Source organism: Hylobates moloch, unplaced genomic scaffold (genome assembly GCF_009828535.3).
Source record: "Hylobates moloch isolate HMO894 unplaced genomic scaffold, HMol_V3 SCAFFOLD_9, whole genome shotgun sequence".
NCBI lineage: Eukaryota > Metazoa > Chordata > Mammalia > Primates > Hylobatidae > Hylobates > Hylobates moloch.
This window is the reverse complement of record NW_026652284.1, coordinates 47,761,098-47,786,003: the sequence shown is the minus strand read 5'-3', so window position 1 is coordinate 47,786,003 and position 24,906 is coordinate 47,761,098. Positions and strand designations below refer to the sequence as shown.

At 36.4% G+C, this 24,906-nt stretch overlaps 1 protein-coding gene across 6 annotated transcripts in view; it reads right to left on the bottom strand.

The window, feature by feature from the left end:
• Positions 1–24,906, bottom strand: part of PCMTD1 (protein-L-isoaspartate (D-aspartate) O-methyltransferase domain containing 1) — an 84,113-nt gene that overhangs the window by 26,825 nt on the left and 32,382 nt on the right. For 3 of the 6 annotated variants that reach the window (XR_009214745.1, XR_009214746.1, XM_032759802.2), the window contains exons 2-3: positions 16,119–16,519; positions 858–960 (exon numbers count right to left, since the gene is read on the bottom strand). The exons of 1 other annotated variant lie outside the window; for it this stretch is intronic. Coding sequence is in view for 1 of the 5 variants with exons in the window: in XM_032759802.2 (XP_032615693.1) it covers positions 858–960; positions 16,119–16,425 (410 nt within the window). In the remaining 4 variants the exon portion in view is untranslated. Of the gene's footprint in view, positions 1–857; positions 961–16,118; positions 16,520–24,906 lie in introns of those variants that run through there. 2 more of the 6 variants (XM_032759805.2, XM_058443699.1) reach the window with 2 other exon arrangements.

Genomic DNA, 24,906 nt, shown 5'->3' with positions numbered 1-24,906 from the left:
AGGGCTGGAGATAAATGAGGGCCCACTCCCAACAAGCCAAGTTGAAATTCTCAGTGTTTTTGCCTAAAACTTTGTTCTTTAAAGTGACTATTCTAGGCTTGTGTTTTCTATCCTTTTTAACACTTTTTCTCTTTGAAAATCAGATACACAGCGAAATGAGAGATGTAAAAGTTCTCCAAATTTTACACAATTTCAAAGAGCTCATGGATTTCAACATAAGTGCTCTTGCTCTATAGCAATGCAGAATTTTAGGATTACACAACAAATGGACTTTTCCTGCCAGCCCAAGGACCAAAACCTGTGCAACGTTTCTTCTAAAAGGAGTTATATTGTGGGTTCAAAACAATGGTTTTATAAACCAATTTCTTATAAACAATCCTATCACAAGATATATCGATGTATTTCTATGATCATTTCTTCTGGATATATTACAAAGTAGCTGAATATGTTAAAGTCCTTTGTATACTGACAGGTACCACCTCTTACGTTACAACTGAAGAGGACAGAACTACTAAATTACTATCCAAAAGGTAAAAAACCAGTTCCAGACAAATATTGCAATCACAGCACTATTACACTGTATCTCCAGAAAAGATACCTGAATGTTTAATGAATTCAACATTACTAATAAAGTGGTAGTAGCAAAAAATCACTAGATTATTTATAATTTACTATAGAATTACATATACTAAAAGTTATAGCACAGAATAATCTTAACTTTTTCTCATTTTATGGTGCACTGATTTTTGCTGCATTCAATTGAGCCAGTCAGGATCAATAGTGTTCAAGAACAGACAAGTTGCATGTATCTACTTATTAAGTGATTTCAAACCAAAACTATAGATATGAATACTTACTTATCAAAGCTATCACTATTTTTGATGAAGCTCTCCAGTTTTTCCTTGGCATATTCCACCACATCTGAATGAAGCTCAATCCCATGATTTATTCCAAAAGGACCTGCAATCGTAGCAGCATTTTTATAAAAAATATTAATAATATGCCCTTACAGAGCTCTTTTAAGTTCTGCTCATTTATACATCACAGGAGTATTTAAAGATGGCTTGAAATACGTAAATACTTCCTAGCCACAGACTTAAAAGTTGAATGGAAATCCACGTACATTGCTTTAATGTAAAAAAAGGGGAAAAAAAAAAAAGCTGCCTGAGTTTTCTATCAAAAACTACTACCAGGCATAAGGTTGAAACCTACAGAGTTCTCCCAAGAGAGTAGCTTATCTGGCAGGACAAAACTGCCAAAAGAATAGTATTTCTAAGTGAAGTTTAAGTTACTCGCTATTATTTTATCATTTGCTAAAACAATTGGTAATTCAAAATACCTAAAACCATGGGCTGACACAGATATTACATAAATGTCTCAGAGCATCGCTACCCCCAGCCAGTAGAGGCTAAATTCCCACCCCATTCCATGCCTTTTGGAGCTCCCAGTGCCTAGCAGAATGTGGCCATTGGGCAGCATGCTGGACTTGACTCTCATGCTCCAGCATCTTTTACACTTCTCACTTAGGATTTCTCTTTACATATGCCCATGGATGGACTACCGCCCAGGAGAAGGGGAATGAATAGAGGAGAGTTTTCCCAGCCCCCAGAGATGTTATTGGGCTGGCACTTTCCCCTCACCCTAGTACCGACTCACGCTGAAAATACAAGGACTCAGTGTCTCCTAAGGCTACTGTACATACTAACTTGCCCCATGACCCACATGAGAACACACAAACTACAGTTAGTCCCTTTTCAACTTCTGAAATTGGGCCAACCAGGTTTTCCACTCAACATTTTTGTTTTACTTTGACATTGGTCCTTGAAGGTGTCTTATTTTCAGTATCTTTAGGAAATACTTAACTGGATGTGCCCTCTACCAAATGTCTAAAACAACAGTGCATATTTGGATTGTTTCTACTGACCATCAGGTACTTTTAACCAAAAAATCACAATCATAAATTGTCATGTTTGAATGTTCAAACAGTACATGTAAAATATGGTTTGCCGTCTAGGAAATATCCAAACTATAAAAATTTAACCAAAATGTTCAGATATAGTCTTCAAACCAAAATCAGATAAGGATAATGCCTTCCCCTACTATACTTTTATAAAAACATTGCTTTTACTTGAAAAAATGTGTTCCAATAGGAAAATTAAATAAAAAGGTGCTTGATTCATTAAACCACAACAGAATTAACTTCCTTTGCAATGTTTTTACATTTTTATAAATTGTCCTGATTAAAACAATGTCAAACTTTTTGCTTGTTTCCTTCCTTATGAACTCTTAGCCTTCAAATGAAAACTGGAACATCTGCCCAAAATCATTTGACTTCTTGTAATTCCTATTACTCCAGATAAACTGAGTAAAACTAAAATCTTTTATATTCAAAATAATAAAGCAGCCAAAAAATTAAACTTAGAAAAGCACACAGTGAAGTCACTTTTCAATATATTAAATGTGAATATTCTGAGAATTTGAATTTCCATAGGTGTCAACACATAAAATGTTTTAAAAAACCAAATGGTTTTCCTCATTTAAAATAGTTCAAACACAGGCAGGATGTGGTGGCTCATGCCTGTAATCCCAGCACTTTGGGAGGCCAAGGCGGGCAGATGGCTTGAGCCCAGGAGTTCAAGACCATCCTGGCCAACGTGGCAAAACCCTGTCTCCACTAAAAATACAAAAATTAGCCAGGTGTGGTGGTGCACACCTGTAATCCTAGTTTCTTGGGAGGCTGAGGCATGAGAATTGCTTCAACTCAGAAGACGGAGATTGCATTGAGCCAAGATCTTGCCATTGCACTCCAGCATGGGTGACAGAGCAAGACTCTGTCTCAAAAAAAGAAAAAAATAAATAAAACTACACTTACTTAACATTATGTACATAGTAAGAAAAATACTATCCTATGACATAAACCTCATTTCCCTTTCTTCCTTTTAGGGTGATCCATTGACTATAAAACATGAGATGTTTACATTCTCATTACCCATTAAGAACCTAGGGCCAGGCATGGTGACTCATACCTATAATTCCAGCACTTTGGGAGGCCGAGGTGGGAGGATTGCTTGAGCCTAGGACTTCGAGACCAGCCTAGGCAACATGGCAAGGCTTCGTCTCTACAATAAACTAAACAAAAAAGTAGCCGGGCTTAGTGGTGCATGCCTGTAATCCCAGCTACTAGAGAGGCTGAGGCAGGAGGATTGCTTGAGACCAGGAGGTAGAAGCTGCAGTGAGTTAGTTGTGTTCCTGCCATTGCACTCTGGGCTGGGCAAGAGAGAGAGACCGTGGTTTTGTTTGTTTTAAAAAAAGAAGAAAGAAAGAAAAAAGAGAAAGAAAAAAATCTAGTTACATGTTTATAAAAAAAGAAAAGCCAGGGCTGCATAGATAGGAGTTCAATTAAAAAGGTTAATATTGCTGGCACTTTTATGTTTCCTATAAGACTCTATGTTCCTGCCACTGCAATCTGGGCTGGGCAACAGAGTGAGACCGTGTCTTTACAATGAAAAAAAAAAAAAAAAGAGAGAGAGACAAAATAAAAACTAGTTACATTGTTATGAAAAAAGAAAAACCAGGGCTGCATAGATACAGATCAATTAAAAAGGTCAATACTGCTGGCACTCCATGTTTCCTATAAGACAGAATATATAATAACAAAGGTGTTAAGAATCTGTAATCAAGGCTTCTAATCCATAGTTCAAACTGCATTATTAACAGAAAGAACCTGAATTTCAAAGTTCTAGGCTCTCAGTTAAAGACGCCACTGGTCTCTTTTTTGTTTTATTTTTCCTGCTTTCTGCTTATTATCTAAAACCAAAGTGTCAACTTTTGCAAATAAGCTTAAAGAAAATTTAATTTTTTTTCACATAACTTGTTTTTCATACTACCTTGACACAAGATATTTAATAATGAAAGATAAAGACAATTCATTAATATGTAAAGGATTTGACAAACAACATACACATGTAAAATATGCTATGCATTAATATTGAATTGTAAACACCATTTATGATTTTTTATAGATGAAACTGTTTAATTTTCAATGACATGGAGGCACATCTTTAATGATCACTACTTAACAATGTGAATGGTAACTAACATGTTCAAAGTAAATTAAAAAGAAAAATGCATTAATAAAAGGCAGAATTTAAATAGCAATGTCACCAATATCTCATTTATTTAGAATGTGATATACACCTTGAATGCATTAAGTGTATAAAAATGTAATGCAATGCTGATTATTACAACTCACATTTGGTATCTGCATTAAATAGAACAACAGGAAAATAAAACAGAAAATTGAAAAAGCATACATAGCTGCTTCTGAGAAAGGGGACTAAGAGATCTAGGGTGGTAAGGAAACATTTTTATCATTATATGCTCTTGTATAAAATTTGTTTTAACCATTTGCATGTATAACTTTTTCAATCAAAAAACAATGGGCTACTGAAAGATTTAAAAAAAGAACATAAATGTTCAAATAAACAAACAAGTAATATATAGCTAATAGAAAGGTACAAGTTGTCAATGGAAAAAAGTGAAATGGTATCCAAAAGATGATGATATTAACAGGCCAATGAGGCATGAATTTGACTCTGAATTCCAATATTATTTTGTATTCGCCAATGTAAAGATTTTTCTACGAAACAAGGGCATAATTTTTGTAACATATATTTTTTAAAAAAGAAAATGTTGACCTTTAATAGCTAAATATTAAAGAGAACATAGAAACATACAGCGAAGTCAAAGTTTATTAAAACAAATACAGTTATTAGAAATTCCTAGGTATCTTTACATAAGAAATAATTTTTAAGGTTGACAAACCCCCATTGATAACAACAACAAATATAATAAAATCTAGGCTGCTTTCAAGTTTTCAAATCACATTCATTGCACTCTTAAGAGTGCTTTTCTAATAATTGGATCTAATCTAGTTCATTTATCATTTACCAATTAGTCAAGAACCCAAGCTTGCACATAAAAGTAAGTAACTATTAGGTTTAGGCATCAAGTGTCTATGCAATACCAATATTTTTTTATTTATGTCTATGTTCACCCCTTGTAATGTCCAACATTTTGACAGTGTGGTGCTGATGAGTAGAAGACTGAGGCAGACCAAGGAAACCTGCGAGTTCCACACTGCATTTGAATGAAGTTCACTGTGCCTTTAGTATTTTGTGTAAAGCTAACTTACAGAACATAGCCACAGGCAACAAGTACTTCACAATACATAAAGTTCTGAAGATGAAATAATTCAAGATCCATCATTTCAATTGAGGACTCTGAGGTCAAAATACTGGTGTGGTGAGAAAGATAGTAGATTAAAGGTCAGATGTCTTGGTTTCCAATCCCAGTTCCTCGTAACTGTTGTATAATCTAAGACCAGTCACTATAAGACCAGTTCCCACTGTATAAAAGTAGTCCCTGGGAAAAAGCACTAAATTGTGTAAAAGTACTTTGCACACTATAATGTAATAGACAGATAAAACTGTTGTTAAAAATTATGATGTGCTCTCCCTATATACAGAAATAGTTATAGAAGCATAATTATAACCTACATAAGGGGTTCTCAACCCCGACTGCCTACTAGAATAACCTGGGAATTTTTAATTTTTAAAAGCAGATTAAACTTAATTTGATTTAAACTGTAAATGCCTGGGTCCTACCACAAACACATAAAATGGAATCTCTCAGGGTGTGACCCAGGGTCTGCAGATAATCCTAACATGCAACTGGGGCTGAGCAGTACTAGCCACTCCTCCTAATTATGATAAAGCCCCATCTGAATTATTTTTTAAAATCTGTTCTGGACTATCCAAATCTTTGTTCTCATTATAGTAAAGTAACATCAAGAGTTAATAGCTACCAATAAGAGTATTTTGGCTAAAACTAAATATTCACCACAAGGGGGAGTAGGTGGATCAGTCATTAGGTTTCTATGAAACTAATATAAAGTCAATGAGAATTAAAATATAAATATAAAAGGATCTTTCAATAAATTACAATGATATTTTATTACTAATTTTAGTTAGATAAAATAAGGTATCTTTATAAAGATTTATAAGCAACTTTGTAAGTATTCAGGGAGAGTAACGGGTAAAAAGTTGACAGGAATAGGTTTCACTCTTTCTTTTCCCAAATATCCTGTGGTATAATGCACGAAAATAAAACAGACCAAAGGTGAATAAAGGAAAAAGGAAGAAAGCAATCAGCGAAAGGTGAAGTCATCATTGCCCAGACGATTAAGAGAAGCTGTTCTAATATATTCCGAACACTTATTAAGATATATTTAATTATTTAATTTCTTATTTCTCCCATCCAACTATATCACATTGGGGAAAACATCAAACACTATCAAATTTGTCCTGAGTCTTGCCATGTTAGCTGAACCACTCTGAAGCTAATAAGATTAGACCTTGTTCTTTGCTCTCCAGTTCTGGAGAAGGCATCATGAAACAAGTCCTGGAATTTACCAGAAACAAGTTCTAGTCCCTCAGGCTCCTCTCAGTCTATGGCTATGTATATGCTACTCTCTTTTATCACAGATGAATCTTAGAAATATGTTTACATAAGATCTCAAAGTGTTGGTTTCACAGTTACAAAGAATGGAACCAAGGCCCTAAGTAAACCATATCTCTAAAATGTCGAAATATCAAGAACAGATGTCACAATTAGTTCATTTACATATTTCTATACAATGTGCTAATATTCAAGACTAACAGGTCAAGAACAACCTATGACTATACCTCATTGTGTGCAATGGAATATTAAAATAGAGATTAAATTTCTAACAAAGCAAATTCAATAAGCTGAGAAAAAAATCTGTTAAGGTATATTACAGAATAGTTTAAAAAGCTAATTTAAACAGCTTCAGATTTTGACTCAAATTCTGTTTGTTTTTTTGTTTGTTTGTTTTGTTTTTTTGAGATGGAGTTTTGCTCTTATTGCCCAGGCTGGAGTGCAATGGCACGACCTTGGCTCACCACAACCTCCGCCTCCTGGGTTCAAGTGATTATCCTGCCTCAGCCTCCCAAGTAGCTTACGGGCATGAGCCACCACGCCCGGCTAGTCTGGTATTTTTAGTAGGCACGGGGTTTCTCCATGTTAGTCAGGCTGGTCTCGAACTCCTGACCTCAGGCGATCCACCCGCCTTGGCCTCCCAAAGTGCTGGGATTACAGGCATGAGACACCGCGCCCAGCCTCAAATTTTTCTTAATGCAATCATTTTCCCTGGAAGACATCTTCATCAGCTCTTTCATTCCACCGCACATCTATTTGTGAAGTACATGAAGATACCTGGGACCAGCATGGTGATAGATTCACATAAATACTCAATAAATATTTACTAGACTAAATGAAGAACAGCCAATAAGATTAACACCACACTTTTATTGCTAGTTCAGAAGCATCATGCACAATTTCAAGGGTAGGAGATGTGTCTTGAACACTTCTGTATCCTCAGCAGCTGGCACAGGGTCTAACATAATACTTCTTTAAAGAATGACAAAGTACACAAATGTAGCTACGGTCTCAAATTTAAAAGGTTCACAACGAAGACTGAAACAAATGATATCCACAAAGCATAAAAATATTTTTCATGTCTTGATTTTAAAATAGTGCCTGACCAAAAAAATATGTTAAATCTATATTATCTGATGGCAGGGAATGATGCATGCCACAGAAGTAAATGTTATTAAGTACATTCCATTCAAAATTAATTTCTTATTAATTTCAGTTGCTTGATAGAAATGTGTCAAAATTCAACAAATATTTTCCTTCTATTCCTAAATAAATCTGCTTCTGACTCCAAGCCAACTATCATCCCTATAAAGCATTATGTACGTGCAAAAATCGCAGTGTCCTCAGAGCTCTATAAAGTTATCGTCAAAGTGGGGAGGCAACTAGGTAAAATATAGGAGAGGAAGAGAAGGAAAATATTTCAAAGTGTGCCTTTTGATACTTTTGAATTTTCAGCCCTGTGATTATGTTACCTACTCCACAAAATAAAATTAAAGAGGAGAGACTGGTACTCAGGTTTCTGCATTATGTAATTTAGAAAAAAAAAGTGCTCTTCACTAAGAAAGGAAACAGAGGAGAAAGAAGAGAATTTGTTAAACTTTTTGTCACGTGTGGAAGAGGGCAGAAAAAAATAGTTGGGGATAGGCCTCACTTCTGGAATCTTTTGTACACTGGAGAAGAAACAGGATGCAGGCACCACATGTTTAAGAACCCAGCTTGGGGGTGCAGCTTGGAAGATCAAGAGTGTCCAGAGCTCAGCTGCCAGACCTTGGAGGCAGAAATCTATGAATCCTTTGCATGTGGATGTTACTTGAAGAAAGAAGAAAGATTCACCCTTCACTACAGGATAAAGCCAAAGTTGTTCATTCCCAAAAAAAGGTCAAAGTATTTATAAACATAATACATAGAGATGTGAAATCCAAGGAAACAATTTTTGGCAAGGGTGTAGGAGGGTAGACGGACTGACCCTGCAAGAGCCAAACCCAGAGAGATTGTGACGGCGGGTTCCAGACGAGACCAAGAACTGCAGCAGACCAAGCAGCCCTGCCAACTCCAGTTAACCTCTGGCTCTAACCTGACGCATTCGGTCCAACATCCAACTCAGCCTAGGGAAGACTTTGTCACAGAGAAACAAAGACAATTCCATAGGTGCCAGCTGTTACGTAGGGAGATAGAGATTCACAAATTTTACAGTTAAGGAAACAAATACAGAAAGGTTTAGTACTTGTCTCAAAGTAACACGCAGTCAATTCTCATTACTTACTGTATACTAGTTATGTTCTAAAAAAAATACAGCAAACAATGAATTAACAAAAGATGAACTACTGCTCCTTAGGAAGATATGTACATACATAAATATATCAAATAGATTATAACATTAAATCCTGAGAACTCATCCTGTAGAGACTATATTATTTATTTTACAAAAGAAAAAATAAACTTAAGTGTTAGTGACTTGCCTGAGGCCACCCCACGAACTGTTGCCAGAATTGGGATTCAAGCCATCAACAGACCCCAGTGCAGACTGGGAGCTTGTGACATGCCTTTGGTCATCTCTGTATGACCACAGAGACAAGGCAGAGAGAACTTCACTTTATCCCACCTTAGCTAAGAAGATGCAAAGCAGAAGACTCAAATTTTTTGTTCCTTTCTGCAAGCTCGCTAGTGATCATAAAAGCAGTGTGAGTTTTGATTTGGGCGGTTCAAGTAAGTATTAGTAAGTAGGTGAATTCTCGAGACAAAATTTGCAAATAGTAAGGATTGGCTGTATTTGCTACATAGACAATCTTGGCTGGGAAACAGTTAATCACAAAGATAAAACTCAAAATGCTCAGAGAACCACCTAAGCCACTTCACATCACTGGAGAAATTTCTTCCTAACTTCTAAGAATAGTATGAAAAAATATAACCAGAAGAAATTACTACGAAAACTCTGTAAAACCTGTATTGCTTCCTAATATTTATTATTTTTATTATTTACTATTACCCTGTAATCAGCAGTAATATTATCCATAAACACAAAATCACCTGGATGTTGATTTTAAGAGTTAACATCAATGAAAGAGGTGGTTGTCAGTAATGACTTCTACTCCACAACCAGTGTAAGTGAGAGGGGAAAAAAAAAAAAAATCTAAGAAACAGAACAGTGGTGGCAACTCCATATAGAGCACAAGGGCAGAAAAAAGATGCCCAGAAGCCTAACTAGGACTAAGAAGTAATAGTTCAAATAGTTAAGAGTTTCATGAATTTCAGAGAATGTGATTAGCCTAAAATAAAAGGTTGTTTTCAAAACAGATTTGCTCACAGAGCCCCAGATAAATCACATATCAAGAACAGATGGGCCAGGCGCGGTGGCTCACGCCTGTAATCCCAGCACTTTGGGAGCCCAAGGCGGGCAGATCACAAGGTAAGGAGATCGAGACCATCTTGCCCAACACGGTGAAACCCCATCTCTACTAAAAATACAAAAATTAGCTGGGCATGGTGGCACATGCCTGCAATCCCAGCTACTTAGGAGGATGAGGTAGGAGAATTGCTTGAACTTGGGAGGCGGAGGTTGCAGTGAGTGGAGATGGCACCACTGCACTCCAGCCTGGGCTCTGACAGAGCAAGACTTGTCTCAAAAAAAAAAAAAAGGCCAGGCCCGGTGGCTCATGCCTATAATCCAAGCACTTCGAGAGGCCGAGGAGGGTGGATCACCCGAAGTCGGGAGTTCGAGACCAGCCTGACCAACATGGAGAAACCCTGTCTCTACTAAAAATACAAATTAGCCAGTCATGGTGACACATGCCTGTAATCCCAGCTACTAGGGAGGCTGAGGCAGAATAGCTTGAACGTGGGAGGCAGAGGTTGCGATGAGCCAAGATCACGCCATCGCACTCCAGCCTGGGCAACAAGAGTGAAACTCCATCTCAAAAAAAAAAAAAAAAAAAAATATACTTTATAATTCCTAAAAAGAAAAAAAAAAAAAAAAACAGAGTGAGGCATGGTGGCTCACACCTGTAATCCCAGCACTCTGGGAGGCCAAAGTGGGCAGAACACTTGAGGTCAGGAGTTCAAAACCAGCCTGGCCAACATGGCAAAACCCCGTCTTTAATACAAAAAAAAAAAAAAATTAGCCAAGCGTGGTGACGCACACATTTAGTTCTAGCTACTCAGGAGGCTGAGGCAGGAGAACCAACTGAACCTGGGAGGCACAGGCTGCAGTGAGCTGAGATCGTGTCACTGCACTCCAGCCTGGGCAACAGGGTGAGACTATGTCTCAAAAAAAAAAAAAAAAATTCCTTTAAAAAAAAAAGTGTAACAGAGTATAGAGAAGAAACTGAAGTTCGGTTTGATGCATAAAACAGAGTATATCTTATACAGAAACCTTGATACCTGCAGAATGTGTTTTTTGTTTGTTTTTGAGATGGAGTCTCGCCCTGTTGCCCAGGCTGGAGTGCAGTGGCACAGCTCACTGCAAGCTCCGCCTCCCGGGTTCACACCATTCTCCTGCCACAGCCTCCCGAGCAGCTGCCACTACAGGCGCCCGCCACAATGACTGGCTAATTTTTGTGTGTGTGTGTATTATTAGTAGAGATGGGGTTTCACCGTGTTAGCCAGGACGGTCTCAATCTCCTGACCTTGTGATCCACCTGCCTCGGCCTCCCAAAGTGCTCGGATTACAGACTAAGCCACCGCACCTGGCCCAGAATGTGTTTTATCTTACCAAGAAGAATGAGAGGTGAGGGACGGGGGAACTGACCACCCTGGATCTCCCTAATCTTTTGGCCTAAAGTAAGCTAATAAAGAACATCCTTTAAGAGGCACTTAAAAGAGCATGAAAAAACATTTGAAAATTATATTTGTGATAAAGACTTATATCCAAAATAGATAAAGAATACTAACAACTCAATAATCAACAACTCAATTAAAAAACATGAAAAAATTTGACTAGTCATGTCACCAAAAAAATATACAAATGGCCCATAAGCACATGAACAGCTGTTCCATATCATTAGTCATTAGGGAAGAGCAAATTAAAACCACAATGAAATACTACTTTATATCCACTAATACGGCTTTTTAAAAAACGAAGTAACAAGTATTAGTGAGGATGTGAATAAACTAGAACCTCATATAATGTTGGTGGGAATGGAAAATGGTGCAGCCACTCTGGTAAACACTTTGTTGGTCTCTTAAAAACATAAATTTACCATACAGGTCAGCAATTCTACTCTTTAAGAATCTACCTAAGAATGAAAATGTATATCCACACAAAGATTTGTACCTAAATGCTCATAATGGCATTATGCATAATGGTCAAAAACTAGTAACTCAAATGTCCATTAACTGGTGAATGGATAAACAAAATGTAGTGTATACCTATATGATGAAACAGCATTCAGCCATAAAAAGGAATAAAGTACTCAGACATGCTACAGCATGGATGAACCCTGAAAATTAATGCTAAGTGAAAGAAGCTGGATTCAGAAAACCATATATTGTATGATTTCATTTATATGAAATTTCCAGAAAGGACAAACCTATAGAGACAGAAAGTAGGTAACTGGTTGTCAGGGACTAGCTGAGTACTGAGAGTGGATGCAACTAGGCATGGGGAATAATCTTTTTAGCACGTTGGAAGTATCCTCAAACTGGATTGAAAATCATTGAATTGTACTCTTAAATGAGTAAACTTGATGGTATGTCAATCACACCTCATTAGAGGCAGAGCGAGCAAGAGAGAACATGCATAAGCAAGCAGGCAAAAGAGAAACCACGAGCACTGAGGTCAAAGGCAATATAGGTTAGCTGAATAAGGACCATTTAACATCCCATGACAAAAAAAGAGTGTAGAAGTCAAACATGACGGCAGCAGATAGCTTAACTAATGCTTCTGAACAATATGGCAACTGCAGTAAGTTTCCTGATTATCAACTGTTTCATCTTTAGGAATGAATGTTGTAGCAGCAAGATAGTGGCATCCACGGTGCTGGATGGCACTGGCAGTCTCCCCGGAGTCATTCCTATTAACTAGGGAACTAGGCAAGAGACTAAGAGGAAGTCATTAGGTGGGATGAATCTGTATATGTTTTATAAGATACCTAGAATTTTTATATTATGGGTTATACAAGAAAATGAAAATGAATCCCTAAGTAAAAAGGATCAGGATTCAGAAATCCCTACCTGAATCACAAAGAGTTTATCAGAAACTTGCCTTCGTGGTTCTGATACTCAATTCAGTTATGGAAAGCAGAGGTAAAATACAGGACGTGGGAGGCTGCTTTATTTGCATCCTGTTTTTCAATGAATTCCCTGAGAATGAAACGACAGTACTGAGAGGAGAATCAACTAAGCACTAAATCTTTACGAAAACCCTTAGTTCAAGGAAAATATTTAAGGAGAAACAAACAGGACATGAAGAATTATCTTCAATTTGAAATTCAAAAACATGTCTCAATGAGACATCTCAGGAGTTGGAGTGATCTATTCTCCACTGTCTTCGATAAAAGTAAATTTATGAATAATTCCCTGAAGTGTGCTTTAATCCTAAGAAATTTTCTGAAGAAAACCCAATACAAAAATTAACCATGGATGTTGGTACTACCAGCTACTCAGGAGGCTGAGGCGGGAGAATCACTTGAGCCCAGTAGGTCGAAGCTGCAGTGAGCCAAGACCGTGTCACGACACTCCAGCCTGGGCAAGAGAGTGAGACTCTACCTAAAAATAAATGAATAAATTAATAATAATAATAATAATAAAAGAAAAACCTAACTTACTCCCACTGAATTTGTGTTTCTGGATTTGTGATTCTGGAGTGAAGTGGAAATTCCCCAAGGAGTATCTTCTTTAACTGTGTTACCAAATCACAGATGCCCCACTCTCACTGAATTTGTGTTTCTGGATTTGTGTTTCTGGAGTAAAGTGGAAATTCCCCAAGGGGTATCTTCCTTAACTATGTTACCAAATCACAGATACCCCGCTCTCTCTGCTTTGGCTGGGACTCCTCCAGAGTTTACTACTAAATATGTAGTACCCATAGGACCCACTGTCTATGGGGAGCACCTGTTATCCCTATCTTGTGAGTGGAAAAGAAAAATGGATGAGCCATAGTGTTATAGTTTTTTGTTTTTAATAAAGAAAGAACTTCTGTTAATAAGGTGGCTGTGAAACAGTGGAGCCAAATTTGATTCACCATACTCAATAATCACAGGGAGCATGTGAGCATCCTCCTCTGGATCCAGTTCTAAGTGATTTTTATGGATGTATACCTTCCCCTCCATGACATAAAACACACACAAAACACAAACTAAAACAAACTAAAAACAGAGAGCAGGGTAAAAAAAGATAAAGCTTCCTCAGAAGGCTGGTGAATTTAAGACTTATTAGCTGTAATCATAGTTTTACAGACTGTTGTTTCTGCTTCTCCTTCTTTATCTTTCTCACCAAAGGAATATTCCTAATCAAAACGAGAACAACTATATCTTGGTCTTAACTTAGCAGGATCACACAAAGATAAATACTGGAATAGTATCCAGGAGCCATTGCCATATATGTAACTAAAGATCCATGACTCCCTAGAGCTTTGTAACAGGAGGAAACTATCTAGTGCATTGTAGACCATTTACACAATGGTCTCTTTCCCCACATTGCCCATGTCATGATTAAAAGACATTCATGATACAGTAAGTTTGACATCTGCCTACAGTGCCATCTGGCCACAGACATCTAATCTCTTGGAGCCTGGGACTAAGGCAATGAGTCTAAGAAGGCAACCTCACTGCTGGCAAGATTGCAAATTATGATGCATACCTCCACCATCCCAAGTTTGGCTAGACTGACCTTCCTCAGCATGAGCCAGTTGGCACATACTAGAGAAGGGGAAGACAGAATAAACAGGCACTTTCAGGCTGGCCAAACATGGTATAAGGCTTGGACTCCAGCCCAGAGTTGCCAGAGCTGGTTAAGAAACGTTCAAGGACAGCAATTCCCTTTTTTTTTTTTTTTTTTTTTTTTTTAAAGAAGCAGCTCTTCCTACTCTCACCTCTAGATTTTGCAGACTGTCTCAAACCCTAGAGATTCCTTTTTCAATGAAACTGGTGATAGAAGTGACAGATATCTGGAAGTTCCAACCTGTTAAGAAATTCCTGTCTCAGGACAGGGAGGAGCGTCAAATTTAAATGTAAGCTTCTAAATTTATCTTTATCGATGAAAATTAATAATTTCCTATCACTTTTGAACAAGTTCTTATACATTAGGAACTAACCCAGTTGCAGAATGAAAGGCTTCCATCCCCACTCTTTTAAACGAAACAGATGGGATGTCCCATGACTAATAGAGTAAGGAACTAGCTAGTGTGTAGGGAGGAAATTTCAGACCTGACTATACCTTAAAAGTCATAATGTGACCACATAATTTATTGTCCAAACTCAGACACTTTGAGGAATGAAAGGACATTATTAATACTGACACTAGGATAACAGAGATAAAGTAGAACTGTCCCAGCACACTGGAACGTAGAGTCACCCTACTACAGGATATGTCATTCTCTTTTTAAAATCCTTCAATGATTCCCCATCACTTTAGAATGAATTTTACACCACATTCTCATCCTTATTAACTTAGGGATATACCTCAACTATAGTACCTATCAGACTAGATGAAGGCTGTTGATTTTCTTATGTCTTCTCACACCCCACCCCCCTAAATAATGCTCTATTTTAACGTATGCCACACAGTAGCGGCCAGTGAATATGGCAGCTGAACTAAATGGCTTGGTAAACTTCATGGTTGGTCATCCTCCATCCAACATCATGTCTTACTACAGATTTTCCTCCACCCATGTGTCTTCCACCTATATTCCGTATTATCCAGTTGTCACTTCCTAGATATGTGACTTTCAGGCAAGTTATTTAACCTCCCTGTGCCTTCGTTTACTTGCCCATATAAAAGGATTAATAATAGTCTGTACTTCAAAGGAGTATTAGGAACACTGAATGAGTTAATACACACACACTGCTTTAAACAATACCTAGCATTTAACACCCAGTAAGCTCTTTGAGGGCAGAAATCTTAGTCCCTTTTGATCACTGGCATATGCACGTGCCAGGAACAATGCTTGGCAGAGCAAACATTCATTAAGTATGCTGAAAGCTTAATGAACATATACTTCTTTCTTCTCTATTTTTCTCCAATCCCTTGCTTTACCCTAACAGTGACACATCTTATATATCCCACATTCTCCTGTCTCTCTAACAAAAACCTGGCACAATGCTCTTAAATAACCATCAAACTTTATATGCCAGAAGACAGAACACTCTACCTGAAATAGATTAAATACTACTCCTGAGTTTCCTGCCTACCAGCGCTTGACTTTAAGTACAGACAATGACTAACAGAGAACAGCTAGTTCCCAGAGCTACTGTAAGTTGAGGTAAGGACTGGGAATGAAAAAAGATTACTACTACTTTGTGTTTTCACATCTAAGTAAGGAAGACACCTCCATTGAGTATACACATTCAAACATACTGTACACAAAGTTACAACTCCTATAAATCATAAACCATAATACAAAATGGCTTATTTTTTAAAATAGAATTTTACAAAAATAAAATTACCTAAAATTAAGCCCACCATTGTACTTAAATATCCGGTTCCACTTCCCAGGTTAAGAAAAGACAATCCTGGTTGAAGTTTCAATGCTTCCATAACTTCAGAATAAATGCAAGGTGCTGACAAGTGGATGTTTCCATGCTTCCAGGCTAAGTCTTTGTAAGCATTGTCTCTGTAGCCTTCCAAATAGTAATCTCCACGATCAATCGCTCTGAAGGCTTGCTCCACTCTTTCAGTACGAATATACTGAGCTTCTTTTAAATTATCAATTAAGTCATCATTATCTTCCCCAGCACTCACAGCTCCTCCCATGATAGTATTCAAATCAAATCATAAATTTAAAAATGAAATAAAATTAGTAGAAATGGCTTCCAATATTGCACTTGATTTCCAAAATAAATTAATCCTGGAAGGGAAGAACAAAAATAAACAGGTTTAAATTAATGCTCAAAAGCAAAATAACTTGTTTATTAAATGTATGTCATTATAATTAACTACCATTTCTCATGGAAATATTCTGCTCCAGCATAGTGTTGAACTCCTTCTTAACTATATTATTTTATTTAATTCATATAGTAACCACAAAAAGTAACTTATATGATTTCATCTGTACAGATGGGAAAACTGGAACATAAAGAAGTCAAGTAAGTCACCTAGTACCGTGAAGCCCATTACGGTTGCCACTAGTCACACATGGCTACCTAAGATCTAAATTGATAAAACTTAAATACAATTTAAAATTCCATTAGTCAACCTACCTGTATTTTAAGTGTTTAATAGCTACTTGCAGTGAGTGGCTACCATACCGGACAGTGCTGCTCTGCAAAGTGACACTGTCAAGATTGGTCTTAGGTCTTTAGAGTCAGAAACCATGTTTTGTTTTGTTTTTTTTAAGATAGGGTCTCACTCTGTCACCCAGGCTGGAGTACAGTGGCATGATCTTGGATCATCCCCTCCCGGGCTCAAGTAATCCTCCCACCTCAGCCTCCCAAGTAGCTAGGATTACAGGTGCATGCCACCATGCTCAGCTAATTTTTGTATTTTTTTGGTAGAGACAGGGTTTCACCATGTTGCCCAAACTAGTCTCAAACTCCTGAGCTCAAGAGATCCGTCTGCCTTGGCCTCACAAAGTGCTGGCATAACAGGCGTGAACCACCGTGCCTGACCTCCATGCTCTTAATCACTGAGCCACACTGGCTTCTTTATAGTACAGTATAGTACAGTACAGTACAGTATAAATTTTAAAAATTAGTTGATTTTAAATTCCTGAACTTAAAAACCACAATTCAAAAATGCACTACATAAATTTAAAATGTTAACACACAGAATAACATACTACTCGAAACACTGAACATAAAATGCAAAATAAACCCCACTCATGTTTATTAATGCGCTTGTGTGCTGACTGTTTTGTTTAGTAAACCTTGTTGTGACAGAAACCACAAATTTTATTAGTAACTTCAATAGTCCAAGCACTAGAACATGTTTTATACACATACACACACACACACACACACACACACTGAACTTCTTTAACAGATTTAACTCAGCATCTGAATGGAAATGTAAGTGCAATTTGAGAAAACTAAAAAAATTTCAAAACGTAATACTGAATATACAATTTAAGCTTTATTCAACTATAGCAAGTAAGTTAATATATCAATTTCTGAATTAATAAATCAGTAGAGGAGAAAGTGTGAAATGAAATACCCATAGCCAGTAACAAGAGTTATGACAGTTAACTCTGGCAAGGCTGTACTCCAACTCTTGACCATACAGAAGTATACCAATTAGGGTCTCAAGTATCCCCAAGGTCCTCGGGCCCCTGGCACCACTGGGGCAGCTCCCCTAACAGAGACCATCACACTGTCTTTGTCTGTGTCCGCTTTGTCCTTTCCTACAATTGCCTTAAGAACTTTCGGAGTAGAGGAAATACTGTGAATTCACATTTAATTCATTCAAACTCACTTACAAAAAGTTGCCTGGCTCTAGCACCTTCAGTCCTCAAAAATACATATAAGTACAAGGGCTTACAGCACCCTTCTCCTCAATGAATATATTTTGTAGAATGTAGCACAATAGGAGATGTCAATTCACTATTCCTTCAACAGGTCTTAGCTGTGGCATCTCAACTTGCTGAGTCCAATTGTAGCATTTCAATACTTATTTTTTTTTTAATAACATGGCCTTTAAGCACAAGTCAACTTTTTCGTCTAGCACTCAGAGTGAATCTCTTCCTAAGGTGAAAGAAAAAATGGTTATATTACACTAGGAGACAGTCTCTGTCAGTACCCAGTGTGGCATTTGCCTAAGGATTTCATAAGCATAATTCTGACTACAAAGATATTTGGCAAATTGCTGTACCATAAATGCCAAAATTTACTAAAAAATTATTCCCTTTGAGTGGGCTCTAGGGCTTAAGAAGAAGGATCTGACCCTCCTTTGGTCCTTCTGAATTCCATTCAATTCAAAATTATCATAGCAAAACAATTATCATAGCAAAACAATCAATCAAATATGGTCTTTACTACATAGCTCACATTTTTGGTGAGAAAAAGGCAAGAAGAATAATGAAATAAATAAGAACTACCACCATTTACTGACAGACACTGTACTCAGTGTATTTGCAGCTCACTAAAAATTACTATAAGCCAGGCCAGGTGCGGTGGCTCACGCCTGTAATGCCAGCACTTTGGGAAGTCAAGGTGGGTGGGTGGATCACCTGAGGCCAGGAGTTCAAGACCAGCCTGGCCAGCATGGTGAAATCCTGTCTCTATTAAAAATACAAAAATTAGCCAGATGCGGTGGCTCACACCTGTAATCCCAGCACTTTGCGAGGTCGAGGCGGGCAGATCACTTGAGGTCAGGAGTTCAAGATCAGCTTGGCCAACATGGTGAAACCCTGTCTCCACTAAAAATACAAAAAAAAATTTAGCTGGGTGTGGTGGCACACAGCTGTAGTCCCAGCTACTTGGGAAGCTGAGCCAGGAGAATTGCTTGAACTTGGGAGGCAGAGATTGCAGTGAGCTGAGTTTGCACCACTGCACTCCAGTCTGGGCGACAGTGAGATTCCCTCTCAAAAAAAAAAAAAAAATTTATCCAATCAAATGACTGCATGGATTTTTAAAAACAATGACTGAATGGATTAGAAAAGCAAGATCCAACAATATGCTGCCTATAAAAGACTCACTTTAGCCTTAGGACACACACAGACTGAGAATAAAGTTATGAAAAATGATAACCAAAAGAGAGCAGGGATGACTGTACTTCCATCAGACAAAATAGACTTTAGGTCAAAAACTGTAAAAAGAGACAAGCAAAGAAGGACATTATTTTATGTTCTGTTCAAGAGAAGAGAACCATTTTAAATATATATGCAGTCAATATTGGAGCACCTAAATATATAAAGCAAATATTAATAGATCTGAAGGATGAGATCGACTGAAATACGATAATGGCAGAGGACTTCAAACTCCACGTTCAACAATGGACGTATCATCCAGACAGAAACAGTGGACTTGAACAACGCTTTAGACCAAATGGACCTAAAAGACATATAAAACATTCTATCCAACAGCAACTGAAATGAGTATTCCCCAGGATATATTACATGTTTGTCTACAAAATAAGTGTCTATGAATTTAAGACTGAAATTATACCAAATATCTTTTCTACTCGTAATGGAATGAAACCAGAAACCAGTAACAGGAGGACTTTTGGGACATTCACAAACACACAGAAATAAACAATATGCTCCTGAAAAACCAATTGGTCAAAGAAATTTAAAAAGAAAAAAAGATATCTTGAGACAAATGAAAATGGAAACATAACATACCGTAACTTATGAGACGCATCAAAAGCAGTTCTAAAAGGGAAGTTTACAGCAATAAATGCCTGTATCAAAAGAAAGTAAAGATTTCAAATAAATTCAAGAAACTAGAGAAAAAAGAACCAGTTAAACCCCAATTAGCAGAAAGAATGAGATTAAGATTCAGAACAGAAATAGATAAAATAGAGAACAGAAAGAAAACAGGAAAGATCAGTGAAACTAAGAGTTGGTTCTTTAAAAAGATAAACAAAATAAAAAAACCTTTAGCAAACTAAGAAAAAAAGAAGGCTCTAACAATAAAGTCAGAAATGAAAGAGGAGATATCACAACTCAGAAGATAAGAGACTATGAACAATTATCCACCAACAAATTGGATAACCTAGAATAAATTCCTGGAAATGTACAACCTACCCAAGTTGAATCAAGAAGGAACAGAAAATCTGAACAGACCAATAACAAGCAAGAAGACTGAATCAATAATTAAGAAATCTCCCATCAAAGAAAAGCTCAGCACCAGATGCCTCAAGGTGGAATTAGGCCAAACATTTAAAGAACTAATACCAATTCCTTCTCAAATCTTTCCAAAAAATCAAAGTGAAGAGAATACCTACAAACTCCACTTACGAGGCCAGTATTGCTCTGACACCGAAGCTAGACAAGGACACTAAAAGAAAAGAAAATAACAGGCTAATATCCCTGATGACATATCTGCAAAAATCCTTAACAAAATACTAGCAAACCAAATTCAACAGAACATTAAAAGGATCACTCACCACCAAGTGAGACTGATCCCTGAAATACAAGGATTGTTGAATATACACAAATCAATAATGTAATGGATGTACCATATTAACAGAATGAGGACAAAAACCCTAAGATCATTTCAATAGATGCAGAAAAAGCAGTTAACAAAAATTCAATATCCTTTCATAATAAAAACTCTCAATAAATTGGACACAGAGGGAAGATACCTCAACATAATAAAGGCTATGTATGAAAATCCCACAACAAATATACTCGATGATGAAAAGTTGAAAGGTTTTCCACGATCAGGAATAAGGATTTCTATTCTTACTACTTCTATTCAACACAGAACAAAATTCTAGTTGGAACAATTAGACAAGAAAAAAAAATAAAGGGCATCTAAATAGGAAAGCAAGAATTGAAAATACCTCTGTTAACTGATAACATAATCTTCTATGCGGAAAATTGTAAAGACCCACCAAAAAACTATTAGAACTGCTAAACAAATCAGTAAAGTTGTAGGGTACAAAATCAAGACACACAAGTCAGTAGCATTTCTTTACACTAACAACAAGTGATCTGAAAAAATAATTAAGAAATCAATCCCATTCACAACAACATAAAAAAAAAATACCGAAAAGTAAACTTTAAGCCAGGAAGTGAAAGATTTGTATACTACACACTATTAAATATTGAAAAAAATTGTAGACAACACAAATAAATGGAAAGGTATTCTATATTCATGGACTCACAGAAATAATAGTTAAAATGTCTCTACTACCAACAGTGGTTTACAGATTCAACGTAATCTGTATTAAAATTCCAATGACATTTTTCACAAAAATAGGAAACAATCCTAAAATTTGTAAGGAATCATACAGGCAAAAAGAAGAAAACTAGAGGCCTTAAATTATCTGACTTCAAAATCTATTACAAAGCTATAGTAATCAAAGCAGCATGGTACTGACATAAAAACAGACACAATGACCAATCAAAGTAGATGGAGAGACCAGAAATAAACTTCACATATTTGTGGTCAATTAATTTTCAACAAGGATACCAAGAACACACAATTAAGAAAGCACAGTCTCTTCAATAAGTGCTGCTGGGAAAACTGGATATCCACAAGCAGAAGAATGAAATTGAATCCTTATCTCACACCATATACAAAAATCAACTCAAAACAGATTAAAGATTTAAATATAAGACCTGAAACCGCGTAACTACTAGAAGAAAACATAGGGGGAATGCTACATTACATTACTCTGGGCAAAGATTTCTTGGATATGATCCCAAAAGCACAGGCAACAAAGGCAAAAATAAACAAATGGGACTGTATCAAACTAGAAAGCTTCTGTACAGTAAAGCTTTACTAATTGTTTACAAGCAGTAAAGTGAAGTGATAACACACATTGTAAAAAAAAAAAAACTGCAAACCATACATCCATACATCCGATAAAGGACTGCAACCAATATATCTGATAAGGGATTGCAAACCATACGTCTGATAAGGGATTAAGATTCAAAATATAAAATGAACTCAACTGAATAGCAAGAAAACAAATATGCCAATCAAAAAACAAACAAAAGATCTAATAAACAATTATCAAAAGAAGACATATAAACAGCCAACACATATGAAAAAATGGTCATCACAGAAATGCAAATTAAAACCCACAATGAGTTATCACTTTACACCTGTCAGAATGGCTATTATCAAAAAAACAAAAGATAACAAGTATTGGCAAGGTTGTAGAGAAAAGAGAACCCTTGTGAACTGTTGGTGGAAATGAAAATTAATACAGCTTTATGAAAAACAGTATGGCTCCTCAGAAAACTAAAATCAGAATTATCTTATGATCCAGTCAGTAATCCCACTTCTGAGTCTATATCCAAAAAGATTGAAATTAGTATGTCAAAGGTCTATCTGCATGCCCATGTTCACTGCAGCATTATTCACAATAGCCAAGGTATGTAAGCAGGCTAGGTGTCCATTATCAGAGGAATGGGTAAAGAAAATGGTGTGTGTGTGTGTGTGTGTGTGTGTGTGTGTGTGTGTGTAGGAATTTGAGAGAAAAGAAAAAGGTAAATACAGATTTATATATATAAAATCCATTTATATATATATAAATGGATTACTATTCAGCCTTTAAAAGAAGGGTAATTCTGTCATTTGCAATAACATGTATGAACCTGGAAGACATTATACTAAGTCATAAGACATACTAAGACATAAGACAGGCATGGAAAGACAAACACTACATGATCTCACTCATGTGGAACCTAAAATGGTTGAACTTATAAAAGTAGAGCATAGAATGATCACTACCAGACGCTGGGGCAGGAGGGTAGATGGGGGAAAGGAGAAATGCTGATCAAAGGGCACAAAGTTTCTGCCAGACAGGAGAAATACGCTTTAGTAATCTTTACAGAATGGTGACTATAATAAATCATAATGCACTGTGTTATCTCAAAATTGCTGAAACTGTAAATTGTAGATGTTTTCACCATAAAAAATGATAGCTTTGTGAGGCAAATTTTTTAACTGGCCTGATTTAATCATTCCACACTGTAAACATATATTGCACCCCATAAATATACAATTATTCTTTGCTAAAGATTAAATAGGATTTTAAGGAAAAACCACAACTATAAAATAAAGAGAATTGTATTACTTGGTGTGGGGGATGTGGGAAAATGACACACTGTTTACATAGTCAAAATATTATAAACATAATTCCTTATTTAGGTTTAATACTCGTTTAACCACACTGAGTGAGAGAAGAGGAAAAGAGGGGCATGGGAACTAAAACCTCATCTATGATGACAGAAAGTAAATCTGTTCAAAAGTAATGAATAAAAAGGAAAAGCAGCATCTTAGCAACATGTACGTTAAATACCCTACAAAACGGCTATATGTGTTAAGTTCCTTCTGGAATGTGAACCTGGGGGTGAAAGCAGGTGAAGCCAGGGACTGCTATGCTTTGGCATCAAGGCTTGCGGTATCTTTACAAATTGCGTTACATGTATTATTTGAACAAAATTGGCAAGTAAAGGTAAAATTAAAGGGGTTATAGAGAGAGCACAGATGAAGTATAATAAAGCCACATGGAGAATTTCCTAAGGAATAAAAATACATTTAATAAGACAGTCTAGGGCAGAAAAATAAAGATACAGAAAGAGAAGATTATTACATAAATAATAACTTAAACCACACCAAAGAGTTTCACAGATATAGCTCTTCTTACCACATACATTATTGCTGAATGTGGAAACTGAATTATAAATCACATTTTTATTATACTCACTGATTTGATGATAATGTGCCTTTGTAGAAAACATGAAAATAAAGTAAAATTAAAATTTTCATAATGCTAGCATTCAAAGAACCACTGTCATTATTAACTTTTAAGCAACCATATACTTTGTTTTTTTAAAAATATGACTGGTATTACACTGTATATATTGTTCAGGACTTTCACTTAATAAAACTTAAGCATTTCCTAATACCATGAGACATTCTTTCCAAATCCAGAAGTATGATATTCTACCACATGGATACAGCAGGATGTAACCAATTCCTCCAATGTTAGACTATGAATAATCAATATAATCAATATTAGAATTGATTATAATTGATGTACACTTGAGAAGCTCGTAAATCAAAGTCTGTAGTGAATACTGTGATAATTCAATAATAATCCTAACTTGAAATGTACAATTTTTTTATGAAAGTAAAATAAACACTAATAAAAACCCAGTGTAGCATTAGGTCATCAGTGTTTGCCATTTGTTACTTCTAAGATAATCTCATTTCAATCATGGAAAAGTCAAATACAAGTCAAGAGACCAAAGTGTAGCCATGGTTCCACAGATAACTTTGCTATATTGATCCAGCCAAATCCCCAAAATGTCGTTTCCTCACCTGTGAAATAAAGAGGCTATATTCTGCAGCTCCTAAGGTCCCTCAAAGCTCTAATTTCCATGCTATTTCAGCATTGGTCAAATCTGTAATTCAATATAATCAAGTTTTAGTTATCTAGTAATGGCTGCTGTCCATGCCTTGGCATTTCTGTTACTTCGGTCACAATTTTTACTGCCTCACTCCTGCCATTTTCTTTTCCACAAAGAAGAAACAATTTTAGGAGTGTTCAAGTCCTGCACTAAACAATAAAAGCAAAATAAGGAATTTGAGAGAAAGACGAAAAAGGTAAATATAG